This window comes from Equus caballus, chromosome 8 (assembly GCF_041296265.1).
Source record: "Equus caballus isolate H_3958 breed thoroughbred chromosome 8, TB-T2T, whole genome shotgun sequence".
Classification (NCBI taxonomy): Eukaryota; Metazoa; Chordata; class Mammalia; order Perissodactyla; family Equidae; genus Equus; species Equus caballus.
Window position 1 is genome coordinate 88590380 of NC_091691.1, and position 24135 is coordinate 88614514.

The 24135-nt window shown below is 39.1% G+C and overlaps 1 protein-coding gene across 2 annotated transcripts in view; it reads left to right on the forward strand.

Moving 5' to 3' along the window:
- The window catches only part of SERPINB7 (serpin family B member 7), a 56641-nt gene that overhangs the window by 27308 nt on the left and 5198 nt on the right, over positions 1–24135 (forward strand). The window contains exons 1-6 of one of the 2 annotated variants that reach the window (XM_001491729.4): positions 2214–2319; positions 6895–7080; positions 13970–14020; positions 14852–14968; positions 19985–20102; positions 22858–23000. In XM_001491729.4, the coding sequence (XP_001491779.1) occupies positions 6913–7080; positions 13970–14020; positions 14852–14968; positions 19985–20102; positions 22858–23000 (597 nt within the window). In that variant the 5' untranslated portion in view covers positions 2214–2319; positions 6895–6912. Of the gene's footprint in view, positions 1–2213; positions 2320–6894; positions 7081–13969; positions 14021–14851; positions 14969–19984; positions 20103–22857; positions 23001–24135 lie in introns of those variants that run through there. The other variant, XM_014727880.2, reaches the window with a different exon arrangement.

Genomic DNA, 24135 nt, shown 5'->3' on the forward strand with positions numbered 1-24135 from the left:
TTACTGCCAACTGTGACATGGGCCCCCGTGTCTCCTGTCAGGGTGAATTTGGGCATCTGTGAGCAGATGAGGGCATATTTTGGGTGTTAGGAATACATTCTGTGTGTCTTAAGATAGTTTGAGTTGAATGCCCGAGTCCTGGTGCAGATCACAGTTTTGGGGTGTAGTAGATAAGCAAAGGGCTCCGACAAAGCTCTGGAAACTAACTGTGGCCGAAGGGAGGGAATGTGTCGCAGTGGATGCCCACCAGCACTGCAGGGGTTCCTGGGATGCAGGACTGTCTGTGCAGAAACCAGGAAAGCCTCAGGCAAACCGGGACTCGTTGGTCATTCTGTTCCTTCACTTGATGCATCAACCTCCATGCCAACAGTCATCCCTTCTCCCTACTGTGTCAATTCTGAGCTTTCACTCAAAACTGTCCATTACTCCCCAAAGCCTTCCCGCCTCCTCCTACAATGAAAATCTTGATGCAGAAGCCCTTGTATTATTTGCCTCAGAGGGATGGCACTATCACGCTAGAGGGATAAATCTCCCAGTAAAACCCCAGATTCTGGAAGTTAAAACACTATATAAAAACGGCTAAAGTGATCCAACTTCTTATGTTGTACGGTAATAATATATAACACAATGTCACAAGGGTGAAATGGGTGTGATGGGCATGGAGAGGGGAATGAAAATTACTGAGGGCCTATCCTGCATGGAACATCATACTGGTGAATATATATTTATACACACATATATATTTTAAAATGAAAATATAAATATAATGTAATCGATCTGAATTCTTATGTTACGGATGAGGAAACGGGGGCTCAGAGGAATTAAGTTACTTGCTCAAGGTCACACAGCTAGTAGAGTTGCCACGCTGGAATTTAAGCCTAGATCTGGTATTTTATCCTTCATTTATTTCAAGTTTACATGCGATCTAAGTAATGAGAGGTCCAAAGAAGACTGCAAAGCATATCATGTGCAACAGCAGCCTCTCCCCCCATCCCCACCCTGCTTCTCACTTAACAGGAACAACAACTCTCAACTGCTTTTTTTGAAAAAAACATTTTAGTGAAGTCGGATTGATTGTCGTGGTGATTTCATGGCTGTGTACTTACCTCCAAGCTCAACTGCTTTTAGTGCCCCCCCTTGTATCTTCCTCCAGGCATCTAAATAACATGCTCGTGCTGCTCTTTTTTGCTTTTTACTGTCAGAGGCTATCCGTGGACTTTCTTTCACAGAAGGACGCTGTGTTCCCCACTCCACCCCCGACCACCTCCGCCTAATATCCCTACAGAGATATATCAGGGGTCTTATGTAGCGCAATACTTAATATTTAAATCATTACAACTAAGAGAATGTTATCCACAGCTCAGCTGTAAACTGTAATATGTACATTTCACTGTGTCATCTTTATTTTCTCTGGAGTTAATAATTACAATGTTTTTTCTCATTTTTTTGCTGTTTGTTGAGTTTTCAATGTTTCTTTCACTAACATCTTCCTCTTCTGGTGGAGGTCGATATCTTGCCATGTGTTCAATATGTTCAAACACATTTAGCCCTCTAATGAGACACTCACCTTAGAGAACTTTAAACGTTCAGGATATTCCATTTCAGCCTTAAAACATACAATTAAGATGAAGGCAGGATAGGCAAATGCTTGAAGGAATAATGTGTAAAGTCAGAAACACTACATAAAGTAAAACCTTACTCCTGAAAGAGTCAGCTCGTCTCCCTCCCTCCAGTTCCCAATTTCCAGCCAGAGCAGCGCTTTCTGCTCCCACTGTTCTCCAGCACTTACTCTCTCCACTCCTGTAGGACTCCACTCACACTCCTGTACCATAGTTAAGTTTACACACGCTGAAGGTGAGGCTCTGCTGCATTCCTCATTAGATACCAAAATCAGGGGAGGAGGAATCCAACAAACGACAATAACAAAAATCAGTGACTGACTTAGAAAAGCATGCCTTTCCATATATAAAAATACCAGTTGTACCACTACGTGTGAATATCTACATACACTGCATGAAAATGCTATGCGATGTTAATATCAAATTAAATAAAATTTCATGCTAAAATTTGATTCACTAAAACATATCTATTGACTACTTTGTATAGGATCTGTAGCTCATACTCCACACATTTCTTTTAATTTGTTCTATAAAGAGCCTGAAAGTAATTGCATTTTGATGACATTATTTAAAACTTCCATGGTCATCATAAAAGGAAGTAGGGAGTGTCTGAGTCAGAGGCTTTAAATGTCAGAGTAACGCAAGGAAATCTTTCAGACTCACCCAACCAGCTGCTAACTTCCTCTATGAAGAGAGTAAGGTAAATATCTCTGAAGCCCACAACTTAACATCTAGCCAGACACTGCGTGAGAGAGGGAGAGAAGGAGAGAGCTAGAGCAATGGCTGCTTCTCTGTAGCTGAGAGTCTGAACTCATCAAACAACACCAAAATTGTCGCGTGGTCCTGTTCGCAGCTTCTCTACTTTACAGCTTGGCTACGGCTGACTGTATGTGGTGTCATGGGGAGAACGGCATGCACCAGTGTGCCAGGGATCAGAGACAAGTGGGACACTTCCTATTCCATCTTGGAATAGATAAACAGCCTTTGGGGAATTATGTACGATTTTATATTTCTAGTGTTCTTATCTAAGGCATTGCGAGTTGGAATATACTGATTTTTGAGATTAGAATTGAACTCTTTTAATCACACAGCGAGGTCCTTGTCTGATTAAAAGAAATGGAAAGATTTGAAAGTACTTCTGTAGAGGAGTAATTGACCTATAGCATTACATTTGACATTCATGATAAGAATAAAAATTAAGCATGCTCAATAGTAGTTATTCATTCTTCCCCAATATGTGTATTTAAGTTTGGTAAATACAGGTTTTTTCCCCCAATAATGTGCCATGAAATATGATTACTTTTCCTTGTACAGACAAAATTATCCTAAGATTAGATAATATTCTGATCAAACATTTAAGGCACATAATTTATCAATTAGGTGTAAGTTTAGCTTTATGAAATATTACATTATAATTTCAGGTTTTATTGAATTTTTTTCCTTTTTTATGCTTTATTTAAAAATTATTTTTCTTGCTTTTTATTAAACTTAAAAAACTTTTAGTGAGAATATATATGTTCTTTTGTTTTGACACAAATAATATGTTGACAATAAGAAGGAAGGGGAAAAAATTTCTTGGATTGAAATATACTGTATATAAGCAAATAAGCTTTAGGATCCCAAGGACTTTTAGATTGTCAAGTCTGATGTTTGGGATTTAAAAACCTTCATGAGTTTTTGCTAATTTGCGTTAACTTGAAAACTGTAAACTAATTACATATCTGTATATTAAGCTAAAATATTTATGTAAGCAATCTAAGAATATGGTATATTTTTAGTGAAGTGAAAAATTAAGCTAAAGTCAAGTTCTTTCATGATTTGAAAAGAATTTCCTTTCATTGTTGTGTCCAGACGACGGCCTAGTGGGTAGTATGGTAGTGACATCTTATTCTGTAGCTTAACGTAATTTATTTTCATTTTCAATTTCCTTTAGTTATTTAACTGGGACCCAAATCATGGGGTACTTATGGTTGGCTTGTTTGAATTTAGTTTATTTTTCTTGGTCCTTGTTTATTTTTATTTTTTTAAACTTGCTGAAAAGTAATTACAGGAGAAAGGAAAATCATAATTTTGGAACTAATGCTAATTTTTATTCATCTGTCAGTCACCTGATGGAATCTTGGGGTGTAAAACAAGTAAAACAAAATTCAGCCTTAAATAAGTTATCTATTTGCCAGTGGAATTCAGACTTTATATCAGAGGAGAAAATAATTTTGCTTTCATGTCTAGAACCTACAGTGCACCTGCATAGGGAAAGATAATAAAAACAATTATGTGAGGTGGAACATACTTTTTGATATTTATTTTCAAAGTGCCTGAACATGCCTGTAGAAGAACATTTGAGGATATATTATGTAGTGCCATTTATCATTTTAAAAATCATTGCTTGGGAATTTATAATGATCTAGGAAGGCCTTGGCTCATGTTTCTCTGTAATGATTATTTGTGCAGTGTGGTTTCTTTGCCATAAAATTTGCCTAAGCCATAAAAATATGTAGTCAGTTGTCTGAGTGAAGGAATCTCAGTGTAGCTTCTCTTCTCTTCAATATACGATGGTAGTTTTGTGAAAAGTCACCAGGATGATTAAAAGATTAGAAAATGAAAATTTGTGATTATTGCTTAGAAAGTGATTTAAGGAATGATTTTTAAAAACATGAAAGGTTTTTTTTCCCCCAGGAGGTAAAATTATAAGACATAAATTTGTAAAGCAACAAGAAGAATTGGGGCTTGACCCAAGAAAAATCTATCAAAGTGTGTTTTTGTACTTTGGGATATGATACTAGCAAGTACCTTCCCAACCCCATTGGACCACACGCAGGTCCCCAAACAGGGTCATTTTTAAGTGTTTCAGGTCTTAGTTTAAAGGTTCTAGCCCATGCTCTATTGAATATATTGAAATATACACACAATCTTCCCTTTAATATAACTTCTGCTGTAAATATTTGGAAAGGATTATTAAGATTTTGCTTTTAAAGTTACTTTCCTAAGAGTGATTAATTTCACTGACTATGATTTTCAGCAATCACATGAAGTCTTGGAAATTGTTTGAAGAAAGAGAATCTAGTACTCAATTTCTCCCTAAAGTTAAGGAACTTCTTATGCCACTAAATTTAATATAAAAATCAACTTATGCTTCAATTTAGTATATTTACTTGTATACTCATTAATTTCAATCTTATCATTTTTTTCATATTTTAGAAGCGATACTTATTTTTCAGATGTAAAATATGATTTTGAGCTCCTGAAAAGTTTGGGGACCCTAGGCACTGCCAGTATCACTCACTGGGTAATGCTGTCCTGCATCTACCAACTCCCGTCTCTTGTCCTCCGCCTCCTCCTTTTCTGGGAGGGGTGTATCCTATTGCTCCCATCACAGCTGCAACTGCTCTTCTCTTGGATTACATGGATTTTATATTGAATCAATTTGAATTTTTCTGGATAACTATTAAAAGAACATAGACGTTCTTTCTTGGAGTAAAGGTGTGTGGAGTGTGAACAATTTTCTTACCCTATATTCCCAGGGACATAACTGAGGAGAAGGACCTATAGTGAATTGAAAGTAGCTGAATTTGACCTTGAAAAATAGCATCGTTTATGGCCTCAAGCCTCAGTGATGTTCTCAGGGCTTGAATTCCAAAGTGCAGAATATGGATTCCTCAGGAATACTCTGGAAATGCCAATTTGTTGCCTTTTAGCGCAGAACAGATTATTACCATTTTGTAGAGAATAAGGAACGTAGAAGCTTCAATTCATTGACCCTCTACAATGGATCATGCATTATACTAAAGTTGTTTTTCAATTTTTCTTTAAACTCAAGCTCTCATTTGATAAAATAAAACTGAAAATGTATTTTAATGTCATTTGCAATTTTGAAAAGGCATTAAACTTTTGTGACTTCCACAAAGTCAACACAACAGCAATTTTAGAATTTTCTTTTTTCAAATCACACATATTTCCCTCCTCCTGAACTTCTTCCTTTTTTGCACTGTGCCCTGATCTCCCATCCCAAATGCCTGGACATTATGGTGTGGTCCTCTTACAAGGGTACAAGTGGAAAGATTTCATACCTGTCTGTCCTCTAAACTGATCATCTCACCGAGTAAGATGAAATGTAGAAGCACCGAGAAGTTAAAGAGTTGACCCAGGTCACAAAACTATTAGCAACAGGCCTGGGATTAGGACTGAGCCCCTGAAGTGTCCATGACTCTTGGAAGCTGCCACACTATCAGGTGTGATACCACTGAATATTCAATGGGAGTAAGTTGGAGTATCCATATTAATTCACTTAGTCTGGGACAACTCCAACTGTGGTGTTGGGATCAGTTTGAGTATTGTGGAGAGAGTCTGTAGAGAAATACCAAAGCAGACTCCTGAAGACTTCTGTGGTGGTGTCCGCCCTCTATATTTCAGAAACAACATTGTCCAGAATTTGAAGATAATCTCACTTGCATCCTGGATTCTAAATTTGCTATTATATCCTAGGTTTGCTAGTAAGAGAGAGATCTCCGTGTTGGAGAGTCTTGTATGTGTTCATGATACGTAATATGGTAATCCCATTTTCCAATCCAAGAAAATCAGAAAATGGCCTGGAAAGAATAAATACACTTATAGGACAAAGGATGCATCAGATTTGAAATTAGGACAGGCTGAAAAAAGTTAGCATATATCATTACTCTAAGAATGTGTAGAGAGGCCGTAACGGAGATAAAGGGTAAGAAAATGTGTTAAATCTTCAAATTTTAGTGTTTTTGTTAAATTACATATAATTTAGATAGCAAGGGCTAGAACCTCTTGAATAAACTGCCTAATGTGGTAATATATATTTTACTTTAAACAGCACTTTTGTGCTATTTCAGCTTAAAAATCTGGTGTGATTTGAGAAATAGTAGGCCCCACGAATTTGTCTGCTTAAGATTTGAAAACAGAACTATCAAAGGCCACTGAAGACAGAAATGTCACATTAAGGAGAAGCAGGAAAATGCACTGGATATGAATATGAGAGCATAGGCAGAAACTCTGAAAGACTGCACCAAAGAATTTCAAGGTAAAAAAAAAAATGAGTGTATCCTAGTATTGTTGCCAGAGAGACTGTTTGATTGTTGGTAACAAGAATACTGGACCAAAGGAAATTTTTCTTTTAGTTCTAAGCTATTTAATGGTTACATCCGAGGTTGAAGAAATGAAGCTTCAAATTTAAAATATAGGTGAATATAAAAACCACAACAGTCACAGAAAATGTACTCAGAACTCAGTTCATTTTCTCGTTGTTCTCCAGGCTGCACTCCACTTCACGATGGCCTCCCTTGCTGCAGCGAATGCAGAATTTTGCTTCAACCTGTTCAGAGAGATGGATAACAATCAAGGAAATGGGAATGTGTTCTTCTCCTCTCTGAGCCTCTTCGCTGCCCTGGCCCTGGTCCGTCTGGGTGCACGAGGCGACTGTGCTTCTCAGATGGATAAGGTCAGTCGCGGTTGTACCACCACCCACGGCTTCTGCAATTAACCATTAGGGCAAATTGTTTTCCTAAGAGAATATTTTACTGCAGTGGTCCCATGCAATTGGAGACATCTCAGTGAACTCCTCTCCAGATGTGAAGGGGACACACAGCTGGCAGACAGTAGTAATGTTCCCAGAATTGCAGCTTTGGTTCTTTTCCTTGGTACAGTGCTTCTCGGAGTGTGTTTCCCAGACTAGCAGCATCAGTGTCACCTGCTGAACTTGTTAGAAATGCAAATGCTTGGGCCCCACCCCAGACCTGCTGAATCAGAAACCATGGGATGGGGCCCAGCAATCTGCTTTAATCAACTCTCCAGGTGCACTGCCAAGTTTGAGAACCACTGCCTGAATAGATACGGCTGAGAAAGAAGAGGAGAAGCAGACACCAGTGAAGTCCTAGTTTAAGCACTGGTCACCTGGGCACAAATGACATAATAGGACAATCCAGAAAATCACAGCCTACCTTAGTTGTCACCACCACCACCTTAACCACCTTTAGAAAGTGCTTATTAACTTACTCTTGTACACCGCACTGAGCCAGGCTGTACAAGGAAGTGAAATGGTCACGGTTGCCCTCCCTTCTGTCAGGAATTTGTCATCAAAATTCAGTAGCAGGAGAGATACCAGGTCCTGACTACATGTGAAGGCCTTGATGTCATCTCTTTCTGCCTACTGATTCCTCCCGTTATTTTAGTTCATAAGTGAGTGCTGGAAGGAGCTTGTCCCTGTTATCACCTTTCACACCTAAATACTTGTTGACAATTATTTGTGCAGATGATTTAAACTAGAATAATTCATTTCTCTCTCTGGGTAGCTCAGTGAATATTTGTGACTGGGAACCACCACAGAGTCTAATGCCATTTTTCAAGGAGCTGGAGTGGTTCACAGCCCCAGCCCATTGAATACCTCGCTCTAATGAGATGGTGAGAATAGCTGAGAACTTCTTCAGTGTCAGGCTCTGGGATAAGCTCTACAAATGTTATCTTATTTGTTGCTCACAGTAACACTGGAGTAGATATTATTAGCCTGATTTTATGGAGGGGTTGTCATGCCACCTCTGTGCCAGTAAATGGCAGAGCTGCGATTCAAACTCAGGGTAATCTTATTCTAAAGCAGGATTTCTCAACGTCGGCCCTACTGACATTTTGGGCCAGACAATTCTTTCTTGTGAGGGACTTGTCCGTGCATTGTAGGAGGGTTAGCGGCATCCCTGGTCTCTACTCACGGGATACCATTAGCGACCCTCTCCCCAGTGGTGACAGTCAAAACTGTCGCCAGGCACTGCCAAATACCCTCCAAGAGGCAGAACCATCCCCCAGTTGAGAGACATTTCACCTAAAGCCCAAAACTAAAATGCAGCCCAACGAAGATTATTGTAAAGCTTCACTTATTCTAAAGTCAATATTTTGATAAATAAACATAAAGCCTTTGAAAAAATCTAGCAACTAATAAAAATGTTTCCATTTATTAATAAAAATACATAAAGTTTTAGAACCAAGTGAGACAACTCAGTGTCATGGAAACAGAACACTGGTTTGGGAGCTGGAGGATTAGACTCAAATTCTGACCTTGGGAAAATTGGTTCATCTCTTGGTCCTCAGTGTCCTTACTTATAAACCGAGGGGGGTGATTTGATGGTATTCAATGAAAAAAAATAGCTTTACAATTGTTCCCGTTCAATATGTTAGGCAATGATGGGTAGGCTTTACACCTGTGATGACAACTCGAGTTTCACACAACCGAAGACACAGCTATTTATTATTATGCTATTTCAGGTCAGGGGCATTTTCCGGGCGACTGCCTGGTGCAGCTCCTGAGGTTTCCTTGCCTGGATCCCTTCAGGGACCAGGGTCAACAGCTCACGGAAGATGAGTCACAGTGAACACAAAGAGATGCTATCCTGTGGAGTTTGCTCTTTTATAGTCATTGCCCTGCCAAAGACATTTTATAATTCTTGCTATTATAACCTCCTACAGGAAACATGCAAGAGGAAAAAATAGCAACTATTAGACACAAAAACTTTCATTATAATTTATTTCTACAAATTTTTAGTCCTCTGCAAAATGCCTTCTTGGAAATTAATTTTAGCCCCACCCTACCATGGATAGTTTCTCTTTACAACACCTGACCCCTGACACCATGGGTCATGTATATTTTAGATAAATCCACTCTCAATCAATTTAGTTGTAATTCATGGTGTCCGTCCATATGACTCTTTGAAGCATTACCATGGACCAATTGTCTTTTTTCTTTTTGATTTTCAAATGGTCACAGTTGGGCCATAGAAGTCCCTTTAAATTTGTCCTTTTTAAGCAATCCTTCCAGATGACTCTAAAACATCTTCACTTTTTGACAAGATGTTTTGGATCTGTCGTGATGTTTTTTGGCTCAAAGAAGGGTCAGCTACTTTTACAAAGCCCTGGTTCCATTTCTCGATAACAGTATTAAAGTCCAGAATCCGCATGTGCAAGTTTCACTGGATTTAAAGTGGCATGGAAGCTGCTTGCCGTGTGAGTGAAAGAGCCGGAAAAGTATATTCATTTACAAGGTCATGTGTTCAAGTTTATATTTTTTTATTTAGCTCTAGTATTACTGTGCTTTCTTATCTTGTTTTAATATAAAAGTCTTAAAAATTTATTTCCCTTTTTTTGAGCTGCCTGATCTTCTCTTCTCTTACATAACATTTCCATTGAAATAGAATGTCATAAATTTTTTCGAAAATCACGTGTTTATATTATGATAGTATTTTAAACTTACACAAAATTGAATTTTCCAGAACACAATTGAGCTTTACCAAAAACATTTGAAAAAATAATTATTATAATACGCTACTTATTCTACCACTTCTATGAGAAGTAATAGTTTGTAATTTGGCATGAACACATGGGTAGACGCCCATTGGGATGCAGATGACTCATAGTCTCTTTGTTCACCCTCTATGCAATTATCCTGAAATTTCTTACATTGTATACACCAATGATTTTCCTTTTTTGTCATCTTCTGAGTATGTCATCAGTTATGAAAAAGGAAAATAAATTCTGATTTTTCTACATAGGGGCATCAGGGAATATGAAAACATAGAACAGCTAGCATTTTGAACTGTGATAAATATGCCCTTTGAGATTTTATTTAATATTTACCACATTTGAATATTTGCTAGTATCATTATTCATCTCTATTCCTGGTAGTTTTATTGTCGAATGCATAATTTCTTAGAATTTTTTAAAATATAAAAACATGTATGCATCATCTCAATATTTTACCAGTCTAGTTTACTAAAAGACAATTAGGAATGTCAGAAAAGACAACCAAATTAATATCAGAATGAAGTAAAATTACAAATGATCAAAGAATGATGTTAAATATTTATACTTATTAAAGCTTTCTTCAAAAAGTTAGGAAGAATGACTTCTGGAGATTTATATAATTTGTATAATACCGTAGCTTGGGTTTCACATGAGCTAGCTCAGAAAAGACATGAGCATTTTTGAGTCTTGACACTTTGCCATGATATTTTGTATTTCTGGTACATCCATATATTCATAAATACCAACCTATACAATTAAGACATTTTGAGGAGGAAGATTGGCCCTGAGCTAACACCTGTGGCCAATCTTCCTCTTTTTGCTTGAGGAAGAGTGGCCCTGAGCTAACGTCCGTGCCTATTTTGTACGTGGGTTGCTGCCACAGCATGGCTTGATGAGTGGTGTAGGTCTATGCCAAGGATCTGAAACCCTGAACCTGGGGCTGCTGAAGCAGAGCATGCTGAACTTAACCACTAAGGCCCTGGTCTGGCCCCTTTAGGACTTTTTTTTTAAAAAAGAAAACTACAAGAAATTTAAAAAGTTAGTCTGACTAGGAGGAATTTCAGCCAATAAGTAGGGAAGATTCCGTTTTTCTTGTGAGGCTTCACATTAATTACTAGGTTCTTTTGATGAGGTAGTGATTAAAGGTTTAAAACTCTGAAGAGCAGACATTATTCAAAAGGCTTTTCCACACAGCCATTTATATTTTACTCAAGATAATGTTACATAATGATCAATATGACTTCCAACGTCATCTCAGCCTTCTCTTGGTCAAATTTTTCTCCTTGAACTGTTTCAAAGATCATACAATGGGACCCTCCCACCCCTCACCCCTCATCTTAGGAAGGAAAAATACAAAGGGAATACCCAAGTTCAAGGTCTGTGGACACAAGCTAGCCAGTGCTTTTCTCCCTTTTCATCTCCTACTGAGGTGATTGATGGTGATGACTTCCATTTGCAACTTTTCCTTTTTCATTTTGGGGGCAGAGAGGTAAACTTCATCTATTTTCTATTATAATTGTTGCAAAGCAGCAAAAATGAAAAAACTATAATGACATAGTCCAAGTTATAAAGACTCATGCTTTTATTTCCTCCCTTTATAATAACAAAATAAAATAAATAATTCCATGGAAATGGGAGGTTCTTGTTGATCTTCCTCTCTTAGTGATGTTACCAACTCCGTTGTTCACCAACAGAGGAGTCATAGTCCCAGTGAATTGACCACAAAACTGTGAGGCAGAAATGTTTAAGGACCTTGGCATATTCTACCCCCCAACTCTATCAGTTGGGAAGAGATAACTACAATATTCTTTAAGGCATTGACAATCTTCGTGTTTGGCCAAGGCAAAATGAGAAAGAGGGCTCACGTTCTTCATGCTCCACAACAGCATAGAACTAGCGGGTGGGCAATGACACCTGGGCTGGTGGTGCCTTGTTGCCTGCAAAGACCCCACTTGGGAATTTTAAAATGACTGCTAATTTGTATATCAAATTTGCCTGTTGACTTTGCCTTCTCTCTCACTCTGACTCATAATAATTATTATTGCAGATTAAGAGGATGTGGAAATTGGGGTAGCTTCCAATTCTCTGCGACTTATTAAGACTAATACTAACACTAATAATGCCTTTATAAGTTTTCATATCTCTTTCTGAGCTGTTCCACTTTCCCCTAGCCAATAAGATGGTGCTATTAATTAGACATCTGAAGCCTTGACGTTGAAAGCCCCCACAGAGGCACTGACAGCAACGCTGACCTGTTTAATTAAATCCCCATACATAATTTCTTTACCCAGTGTCAGAATGGTCCTTCACACCTTCTCCCTACCTATACTCCCCACTAGGGATGTGGTTCAAATATCGCACATAAGGTCCCATAAAGAAAACCTACATCTTTCTACTGAAAATCCAACCAGTAAGATTCTACGAGTCACAAACTGAGACTGTAGAACAAATCCACCATTGCTTAGCAGTTATTTAGATCTTTCATACAATTAGCTGGGGGAATATAAGTTAAATGACTCCTTGGCTGTGTCTGTGTCTTGTCCATCCACACCCAGGAGGCAGCACAGTTGCAGAAGTGATTCTCATATGCATAGTTCACTGTATCACTTCCTAGTAGAGGAGCTCAGATTCCATAGACATAAGGGTCTAGAGAACTTCAGATGGAGTGCCAAAGAAAATCAAGACTTGGGTGTAGTAGCAATCATTAGAATATTGGGATTATGAAAGCCACACTGGAAAAGGAAAAAGCTAAAACTACTTAATCAAATAATTGCAGGATCATAAATTATATCTCTCAAGTCCAAATTTAGCTTCATATTTGGAATTTCCTAGATATTCAATAACTACTTCTCCCTTTTATGTCTTGTTGCCTACGTAGTTAGCCCTAATCTTGCCTCCCACCTCATTAACCCAAGTTGTCACTTTTTTTTTTTTTGTGAGGAAGATTGTTGCTGAGCTAACATCTGTGCCAGTCTTCCTCTATTTTGTGTGGGATGCCACCACAGTGTGGCTTGATCAGCAGTGCCATGTCTGTGCCTAGGATCCAAACCTGCAAACTCCAGGCTGCTGAAGTGGAGTACTTGACCTTAACCACTACACCACCAGGCCAGCCCCACAAGTTCTCATTTTTTATTTGACATTTTTTTAATAGCATGTATTGCAATATATTTTATTTTATTTTAATTTTTTATTGCAGTAACATTGGATTATAACATTATATAGCTTTCAGATGTACAGGGTAATATATTTAGAATTCTGTGTAGATTACATCATGTTCACCACGCGGAAACTCATTACAGTCCATCGCCACACATGTGAGCCTAATCACCCCTTTTGCCCTCCCCCCTTCCCTATGGTAACCACCAATCCAATCTCTGTTTCTATGTGTTTTTTTGTCGTTGTTTCTATCTTCTACTTATGAGTGAGATCATATGATATTTGACTTTCTCCCTCTGACTTATTTCACTTAGCATAATACCCTCAAATTCCATCCATGTTGTCACAAATGGCCGGATTTCATCATTTCTTATGACTGAGCAGTATTCCATTATGTGTATATACCACGTCTTTATCCATTCGTCCCTTGATGGGCATCTAGGTTGCTTCCAAGTCTTGGCTATTGTGAATAATGCTACAATGAACATTGGGCTGCATGCATCTTTATGCATTTGTGTTTTCAAGTTCTTTGGATAAATACCCAGCAGTGGAATAGCTGGATCATATTTGACTCTTTTTGATGCTTGTCTAGATTTAATCAGCGAGTAATTATTAAATGACTCCCTCAGAATGAGCAAACCAAAATAATTAAATGCGTTTCATTTTGTAGCCATTGATTTATTAACTCTCCCAGTTTATGACACTGTCCCCAATGAACAATCCAGATCCTAAGCAAGGCCATGGGGCAGCTGCACATTTCATTACTGCCCCGCATGCTAACAAATACACAACACAACTACTAGTGGTGAAGGCTTGACTTCTTGTTGAATTTCACCAGGTCCCTACTTGCTCAGCAGGACCTAACTGCTTTCCTTGCTCCCTGTTGTCAGATGCTGCACTTTAACACCATCTCAGGACATGGAGACTCTTCTATTACTCAGGTAAAGACAATCTGTTCTTTTAGAAAAAGGGAATGTGAGACTAAATTTTATTTATTTTGAGGAAGATTGACCCTGAGCCAACATCTGTTGCCATTCTTCCTCTTTCTGCTTGAGGAAGTTTGTCGCTGAGCTCACATCTGTGCCAATCTTCCTCTATTTTACGTGGGATGCTGCCACAGTGTGGCTTGATGAACTCTAGTAGGTCTGGGCCCAGGATCTGAACTTGCAAACCCCAGGCCGCCAAAGCAGAGCGCGAGAACTTAACCACTAGGCCACTGGGCCAGCTCCTAAATTTTAAAAAAATTATTGTCTTGCTGATATATTTCATTATGCTCTCTATCCTTTCAAAGCAAAGGAACATGTCTCATTCAGATGTCCACATTGTGGATATTTCAAATACAATTTTTGATAGTTTACTTGTTAATTATTAATACACCAACACATTACTTGTGTGTTGGCCAGATTTTGGCAAGATAAAACAGAACTAAATGTTTTACTTTTGTCCTTTGGTATTTATAGCCAACTCGTATTGGTAAAAGGAATTGTTTAGTGCACATATTAGGCACACAAATTAATTATCTTCTGTTAATAATTTTATTCTCAGCTTAATGGTTTATTTTAGTAAATCCTTTAATTATCTTTGATCTCAGACATTATTATGAGAAATGGGGAGAAATTGTAGACATATGTGACATTGCTACTTTTGTAAGCATCATTATTTTTCAACTCTTTTATTATGGTATGATATAAAAGTTTTATTTCACATGTAAATAAGAGTACGCATATCTCTGGAATCCAAGAATAAATTTTTATAATTCCTTTTGATAACAGCCAGGACTCCAATCTCAACTGAAAAGAGTTCTCTCCGATATAAACACATCTCACAAGGACTATGAGCTCAGCATTGCCAATGGTCTTTTTGCGGAAAAAGTGTTTGACATTCATCAAGTAAGTGCAGCCTCCCATGTTAGAAGGTTATTTTCACTCTGGACCCTAGTCTTATTCAATCCACCATCTGAATAAAGGCTTGTACCTTTCTGCCGAGCCACACAAAAGTGATTTTTTTTTCTTGTCGCTACCAATCATGTTTCCTATTGTCTTCTAAATATCATCACTCTGTTTCCAAAAAACAACTTCGCTTCACCCGAGTCATCCCAAGTATTCAAGGCCACCAGACGGACAGGCTCCACAACAAAAGAGAACCTGTCCCCTAGCTGTGATCGACACTGGGGTGGGGGAGCAGACAGCCCATTTAGGGTTGTCCATGGGTGGCAGAGGAGAAAGTCTACCCATTTCTCCTCTGAGCTTTGTGTCTACTGAGATAGTTTGCATTCTCACTGCTGAGTTCTCTCTCTTCACTCCCTTTTTACGCAGCCATGCCATTTCATCTCTCCTTCCAGGAGCTACTTACTTATCTTTTCAGTAAGATCACTTATAAAAGAGTTCCTGGTAGGAGACACTGCCAGATAAAGTCAGCCATTGGCAGAGGAGCAACTTAGACTCAACACAGAGGTGGGGAATGGGTTCACTTGAGGTCATCAGACTAATTTTTAGTATTACTATATGGTATTTATATTATCAATTCATTCATTGTAGCATCCTGCTCCCCCTAAGACCATTGAGACCCAGAATGCCCTCTATGTGCTACTATGCTCATCCCATGCTTTGGACCCATCATTGCTGTGACAAGCAGAAGCTGGTTAGTACTATTCAAGCAGACACAGAGGCCATGAGTCTCTGGGCATGTTTGCTCTCCCGTTTAACTCTCCACTTCTCAGGTAGCTACAAAACTCCACCGCCTCTGTGACATCTCTGGGCTGATCTCCACTTGCGTCTTTGCCAGCTCTCTGTGTTCCACCCAACCATTATTGTTTCCTCTGTCTGTCACCCACTCAAATTCTTTGCCCCTTTCCAACACCACTCCCAAATCCTTTGACAGTCTGCCAGTTATGAAGCATTAGGCCACTTTGTTTTTTAATCTTCCCAAAACAATCTTGCACAAGCTTTACAGGGGCCACCCTGTATATTCGGCCCCACCTTTTGTGTGTCTACTCCCACGCATACTGCTGTGTCCCTGAGGGACTGCTACCTCTTTTAAACTGGAAGTTGATGCATCTATCATTGCTACTGTTTATAGTAGATTTCCATGTTCCTTTTTCTAGCACTCAGTGCAGTGTACCTAGAAGCACAATAAAGGTGAGATCTGATCAAAAATATGAAAAATAGAGATACTGCCATTTTTTCCTCCCAAACATTTACAAGTACAGTTAGTTATTCTAAAAAGGACTTTTGATTAAAAATGTAACTATTATCAGCTTTCAATCATTCAGATGAATACAAAGATAGATAATCTCCAAACTTTTTACATTTTGTTTTATAACACTTTTTTTTCACTTACATTCGAATATGGAGAAGTCCACTGGAATTGGTGATGATAATAATAATACATAAATTGTCTTTACAAAAAGTATGGTATTGTAGAAGGACCAAGCCACCATCTCCGAAATCTTGTTCTCCTTCCTCCTCTAATCCGTGCTAAATATGCCTTGGATCAGACCTCTGTAAACGTTACTCCATACACCCCAATTCTTACCCATTTGGGGCAACTTTACTGTCCCTGTGGATGACTCAACTTCCCTCCTTACAATTTCCTGACCTTCGCTCTACACCGTTATAGTAACTGATGCCCAAGCCACACCCTGAAACTAATCAACACTCACAACTATTGTGCTTCTGAAATCTACACCTCTAGCTTCCCATTTTGTGGCCACATGATCCCATGGTTCTTATTCTTTTTATTTCATCCCCACTTTACCTGTTCTTCAACTGCATTGAGTTATTCAATCTCTGGAACTCTCTATTTTCTCTTAACTATCAGCTCTCTCGTAGCTTTATTGCCATACCAAACTACTATATGCATCCATTCCTTAATCACTCTCTTACCAACACCCTCCTTCCCCAACAAAGCCCCAAATCTGGATCAGTCCATGACTTCCCTCAGCAATTGTGTCTGGGCTACTATATGATACTTGTGGAAAGCCTAAAAGTGTGCAGTTACCGCTACAGCATCACGGTCTCCCATCCCAGCTAAACTTCCTCAGTGGTGCCCAACAGTGAACTTTTGTGTTCACACTAATTTCTCTCATTCTTCACAACAGTTATTGAAATCTCTTCTACTTTTCTCAATTTCCCAACAACCCCTACTGGCACCATCAGTTTCAACTAGGTCTGTGTCATGAACTCTAGGTCTTTTGATGCCTTAGATTTGTCTTGTTGCTCCTGGAGCGTGAGAAAGCCCAGTGTTGTAGGGGTCAAAGTCAGGCCTGGAAGCCACGGGATTTAGTGGAAATGTCCCCCTGCCCATTCTCCAGCACACAGCCTGCCTCCTGGAGTCGTCAGAATCAGACAGTAATGGGACATCAACTGCTGTATTTGGGTGGGTGGGCAGATGTCTGGGTCACCCAGGACAGCCCGAGATCCTGGGCGACACCCCTTTGCTCACCCAGACTACTGCTCTGGGTGTCCAGGGGTGACTGGTCAGAAGGAATGGGGAGGCTCTGCTCACTGCCCCACACACCCACTGCTCTTGGCCTGGCCAAGACAAGACACTGGGACTTGGTCTGAAATTCCGCAAATCTTTTGTCATGTGTGCCTCAAAAATAGAATTCCCAACTTGGGACAAGCACTTTCAACTTTTAAACTTTATTTCTTTTGGTATAAGAAAGTAATTTAATACTGAAATGAAAGTACATGCTGTAATATACACAGAATGAATATTTTACTTCTGGATAGGCAATTAGATCTTAAAATGTAATGGAAGAATTTTCGAGAGACAAAGCAACAGGGTGGCTCTTAAAGGTGAGTAAATTATATAAATTCATAGAACAGATTGCATAGAAGGAAGAAAATTGGACTTGAATTGTCTTCTATAGCATTAGCTAACACCTCCATCAGATTTGGTAGAAGCATCACAGGTGTTGTTTAATTTTCATTGTGTTATCCTTGCAGGATTTTAATTTATCCCATTTCTGGTAATGCCATCTTGATCACTTGATTAAAGTGATGTCTGCTAGGTTTCCCTGCTGTGAGGTTACTCTTTCCCTTTGTTATTAGATATTTTGTGGGGAAGTGCTTTGAAGTTGTGTAAATATCCCAATCTTGATCAAACTATTTATTTACTTATTTATTTATGTCAATATGAATTCATGCTGTACTATTTTAGTCAAGGGATTATAATCCATTGTTATTATTTTCATGGTTAAATTACCCTTTCACTTTGGCTTCTGTGTTTGACACGTCCCCTCATTCATGGAACACTTTCTCACTTTCTACCATGAGATATTCTAATCTCAACTTCTTCTTTTCCTGCCTCAACCCTAGAATCAGCCATTTCTCCAGGAGCCCTAGTTTCTTTTTAGGAAAATGCATGCCTGTATTTATATGAATGTTCATCTCTTTATTATATGAAGTGAAAACTATGAGTTCACACTGATGTCTCCAATTCCAGTCGGACACCACAGGGTTTGCTTTTTGTTTTCGCTCTATACATTTGTAACTCCCTTCTCTAACAGTGAGAAAACTGGCTGCCATTATCTTTATATACTTACTTATTTCACCAATTCCCCTTTACATAACCACTCTCCCATCACTGAAGCTGTTGCCCCTCCCAATGCGGGAACACCTTCCTCATCCCATGAGAGATCTGCCTGTCCATACCAGGCTGCTCCTCCGTGAGTATACCTCCTCTCTCCATGAAGTCTCCCACACCCCACGATGGTCTGCTCCTCCACAGGATGTCCTTCTCATTCTTTTGGGCTTTGACACCCCATATAGATGCCCTCCTCATTCCATCTAAAGTCTAACACCCACAGGAGGCCATTTCTCCTCAGGGGTGCCTCTGGACTTTGCCTGGGCTCCAAATTCCAGAGCTGAGCCTCCCTGACAAGGAGATGTGCTTTTCATCTTCCTTGGCCACTAATACCTTGTGTTGAATCACTCCTGGATATGAATGGTCTCCTCACTATGGTGGGGCTCTGCTATCCATCTCTACTACTGTGATCCTCCCTACACTGAGATGAATACCTACCTAGGTGTGCCCTTCCTAATCGTCTTGAGTCTGAATTGTTCAGGAAGGAAATGCAAGGGAGAGGGGATAAAAATGAGCTAGTTTTACCTTCTTAATATGTCTCTAAAATTAGTTTCATCTTCCCCACGCCCCTGGAAACTGCCAATACCTCAATTCAGGACCTCTTCATGTCTCTCAGGGTAAACTATAATGACCTTCTAACAAGTCTCTCTATTTCCAATCCATTTCTTCTCTTCTGATTCCTGAGTCACTTTATGAAATTTGAGAACTAGGGACATTCCAGGTAGAAGGAATGCTGCTCAGAGGCCTCCAGAGAGAGAAGACACATGGCACTTCACAGGCTCTTCAGGTAGTAGGGTATGGCCAGAGAGTAGAGTATGAAGGGGGAAAATGGCTTGAAATGAGATCAGCAGATCAGCAGAGCCTGGCAGGCCAGGTCCAGGGCCTTGGGCTTTATCTTACGTCCAAGAAGTAGTCTTGAAGGGTTTTCAGTAGGAAGGGGGTGACACAAGTAAAGGGGGACTAGTTAGGAGGCTATTGAAGTATTTATGGTGAGAAAGCAGTGGTAAAGCGAAGGAGGTGGGCATTAGCGGTAATCTCTGTTAGTCTCCCCTAATACACTTCAAATTAATCTAAATTACAACAGCATGGTTGCTATGCAAATTCACCTTCAAGTTCTCCAGCTCCCCTTCCAGCCACATTTCCATATTTCTAACCATCTTGCATCATCTTTGAAGCAGGAATGAGTCCTTGAGTAAGGTGGTGGAAATGAAGAGACAAGTTCAAAAACATATTTCTTATATGCTTAGTTGGTGGTGATTTGTAAATACAAGACCTGTATATCACTTACAGAAATTGTATATGATTTATATTTATAGAACTATACTGAGCGTGCTGAAAGATTATACAATGCCAAAGTGGAACGAGTTGACTTCACAAATGATATAGAAGATACAAGATATAAAATTAACAAATGGATTGAAAATGAGACACATGGTGAGTGCAATACCCTATTCTTCTCCAAAGTTTGTCAGTTAATTGTGACAGTTGAGAACTGTCACTTAAAAGCTGGCAGTGTTTTGTGAGACATATGAGGGACAGCTCCTCTTAATTCAAAGTCGTGGTTGCTGTCATTTAAAATTGCCTTAGTATTTGTCCACAATGTGGTTTTGAGTAATCTCAATAATTTGAATGCTTTATAACTTTCATAAATCTTGTCTGTTACATTATCTCATGTGACCGGGGAACAATCCTGTGAGACAAATAGATTTTACTATGACCATTTCATAAATTAGTGACAAACTGAGGTAATTTACCCAGTTGACCTCAATATCTTACACCTGGTTAGTGAACAAAGACCAGGAGTGATTTATAGGACACTATTTGCAGTGACCACACCATAGTATTTCATTCTAATGACAAACCCAATGTTTTACTCTTCCTCCTTGGACTAAAGAATTTTATTAAGATTATGACATCGTACTATCTTTGAAATATATTTTTATATCATTGCTTCATCTAAATGATGTCTAGTTTATCTTTCACTTTAAAATTCTCTTCATTTATCAAAATAATATGTGTGGCAAAGGTAGTACCTTCCAGAAAAAATACATCTCTTTATTGGTAAGTCTCTTTCACAATCAGAAACTCAATTCCAGCGAATGTTCTAGATTAGTACTAAACAAATAAGGGAATCTACTCATTGTCTTTTTATTATTCAACTGATTCCAAAGCTAGTCAATTCTGTACTGAAGACTTAGCCTTGATTTATGCTCTGAACAATATACGTGTATTTGCTGAGTCTGGCTCTGTCTCAAAAATACGAGATATGTGACTTGCATTCATAAATGCAAACATTCAACAGCATACAATTAGTCCTGGGAACAAGAATACAGTGTCTCAGTTTTTCCTTTGTTCATTCATTCATCGTTACATCAGTAGGGGGTTACTTTGACCTTTAGCCACCACATGTCTCAAATATACTGTTCGTAAATCAAGAGAAATTATGCAACGACTTTTCTAATAACTGAGTGGAATTCTCTTTTGTGTTTAGTATTTAAGGGTATCGGATTACTAATACCGTTCTCCATTGTCTCTGTTATTTATTTCTCTTGCAAATCTGTGTATAATTACTCTCATTTTGGTAAGTATATGTTCTTAATACCCACTTAAGGGAATGTTTCAAAATGCTGCCAACATTCCACAAACCCACATGTCCATACACTACCACAGCCCATCCTTTTGGAAGTCAAATTTGATGCATCGTGACTGTGCTCTCACTTGTCTTCCAATAAATTCTGAACATTTTCCATTGCCTTTAGGATAATCCAAAATTCTTACCAGACATTCAAGTTTCTTCATTATCCGGCCCCTGCCTCCGACCTTTCCAACCTTACTCCCCCTAACGCATAGGAAGGAGTTAGGATTTCCCGGAATACGCTTTACTCGTCCAGGCTTTCATGTCTTTGAATAAACAGTCCCAGCTCTAGGGAAGTTCTCCCCGCCCCCATCTTGCCTTCTCCTCAAGCAGGTGGCCCAGTCAGAGTTTGATGCCCCCATCTGTGCTCCCACAGCACACTGAGCACATGGGTTTGATACCAGTGTGCTTCAACTGTGTTTGGTTGCCGCCTCCCCTGTGCTGGACTGTGAGCCCGGTGATGACATGGACTGTCTTTCATTGTTGTGATTCAAGTATCCAGAAGAGTGCAGGGCATCTACCAAAAATCTTGTTAAAGTGGAATAAAGGAAGTAATCGGCCCTTTAGACAGAATGGAGTTAAATCACATTTGGAGTGCTGTGGCTTTGTCAGTGCAGTAAAGGCAGCTTGGTGCCTACCAGCAGGGAGGGGCTCTGGGAACTGTCTTCCTGGGTTGGAATCCTGTTGCCATAACTTTCTTGTGTGAAGTTGCACAAATTACTTAACCTCTCTGTGCCCCAGCTTCCTCAACAGGAAACAGGAACAATAATAGTGCCTACCTCACAGGGATTTTGTGAGGAGTAAGCCAAATATCGCACATAAAGGGTTTAGAAAATGTTGGACAGAGTAATTGCTCATAGATTATTACTAATATACTAATTATGACTGTCAACGAAAAATAATCCATAACCAATCGGTAAATGAAAATTTGGGTGAGTTTATTCTGAGCTTAAATCTGACGATTATAACCTGGGAGAGTCCTTCCACAAAGGAACAGAGCACTCCAAAGAAGTTGGGGTATACAGGGTGGTTATATACCCTCAAAGAGGATGTTTCACATATGATTGAAATGTCCCTTTTACAATAGTCACGAGGCTGCTCTGTCAGCACAGCAATTGATGGAAATGACAGATAGGTCTGCTGTCTCACTGAAAGCCGCAGGGTGGCAGGTGTGTTGCCTCGGGCTGGGCACTGCAATCGGTTCCCAGCCTAAAGAAAGATGCTTAATCTTTAAGGAGATGCCAACGTTGGGAGGGGGAAAGAAGTTGCACCTTTATCTCAAGGGCCTTTGCTCTTGCCATAGGGAATCTCTAAAGCAGACATACAAGGTATGCTCAACAGCCTCGGTCAGGCTCTTTTGGAAATACAAGGTCAGGTCGAATTAGGTTTACACAAAATGGTTTCCTCATATACTCCAATATATCCTGTTACTTGCCATTTTTATTTGTCATGATTATAATTTCATGTGATAAGAAAAATATGCTCATTGGTCTTTTAAAAATTTTTTAATATGAGTTAAAAAATTATCATGTTTTCTCAATTTATTTTTCAAAGGCAAAATCAAGAACATCTTTCATGAAGGCAGCCTGAGTTCCTCTGCTGTAATGGTGCTGGTGAATGCTGTGTACTTCAAAGGCAAGTGGGAGGCAGCCTTCGCCGAGAGTGAAACCCTAAATTGCCATTTCAAATCTCCCAAGGTATGGAAATCTATTTAATTTGGGAAGTTTTTTGTCAATAGCATTCCTTTGCAGAAACTGTGGTATTTATATAGATAAATGCTGGGTTCACCATTTCTTTACTCACTTTTAATACCGCATTACCAATACTATACCATCAATTGCTTATAAAACTAACTTTCTGTTGTCCTGCTAATGCAGGTTATAAAACACAATGAGAGGTAACCTATAAATTGATATTTTAAAAAATATATTCAAAATTGAGAAAAGTAATAAAGTATGAGTTTATTTTAAGATTTTCCAGTTTGGGGCCTATAAGAAAATGTGACAACAGCGTACCTCTTATTTTTCGTGATTCTAACGGTGGGGTATACAGTTAGTGTCATTCGATAGCAGTGATTTTTCCTGAGACAAAGCAGGAATGTGTTTCTTTTGACAAAGGAAAAATTATGTTTGATAGAACTGTGCATTTCCAAGTATTGGTTGTATCTGTTTCTTCCTTTAATTCTTTTTGATTTAAAACATCTTAATCCAGCTTCATAAAACATATATTCTTGTTGTTTTACCAATTTGTACATAATCGTCTTAGTACAGTAGAAACATCGAAGGCCCTGGAGTCAGAAATCCTGTGTCGGGGTCCTTGCCTTGCCTCGTAGAAGCTGTGCTGTCTTAGGCAAGTTCACTTAAGCACTGGAGACCTCCTTATCTTCACAAGCACAATAAAGAGATTCCTTTGATCCACCTCTAAAATCTCTTTCAGTCACTCAATCTTTAATGTTGAGGGACAGAAATTCAGATTTGACTTTTAAACTTTTACTTTTAAAGTGGAAAATACTATTGAAAGGTACTTTCTGCGTTTTCCCACATCAGAAGTTTTAAACACAGGAGTGCTGGGAGCTGATAGAAATCAAAGATCCCTGAATGAGTGATGAGAGGAGAAATAAAAGGCCATCTAGGCAGGCTGTATCTGCAGGTATGGTGATGCTTTGGGAGGAAGGCCAAGACACTTGAACAGGGATGAGGATGACCTTTAGGCTGGCTGAGGTGGCTTCGAGTGAAGCCAGCCCCAGCCCTGTGGTGAGTCTGTCACTGCAGGCTCCTAAGGAGAGCCTGACGGAGCAAGTTTATAAGGTAGGTGTCTCTGCGGGAACAAAGA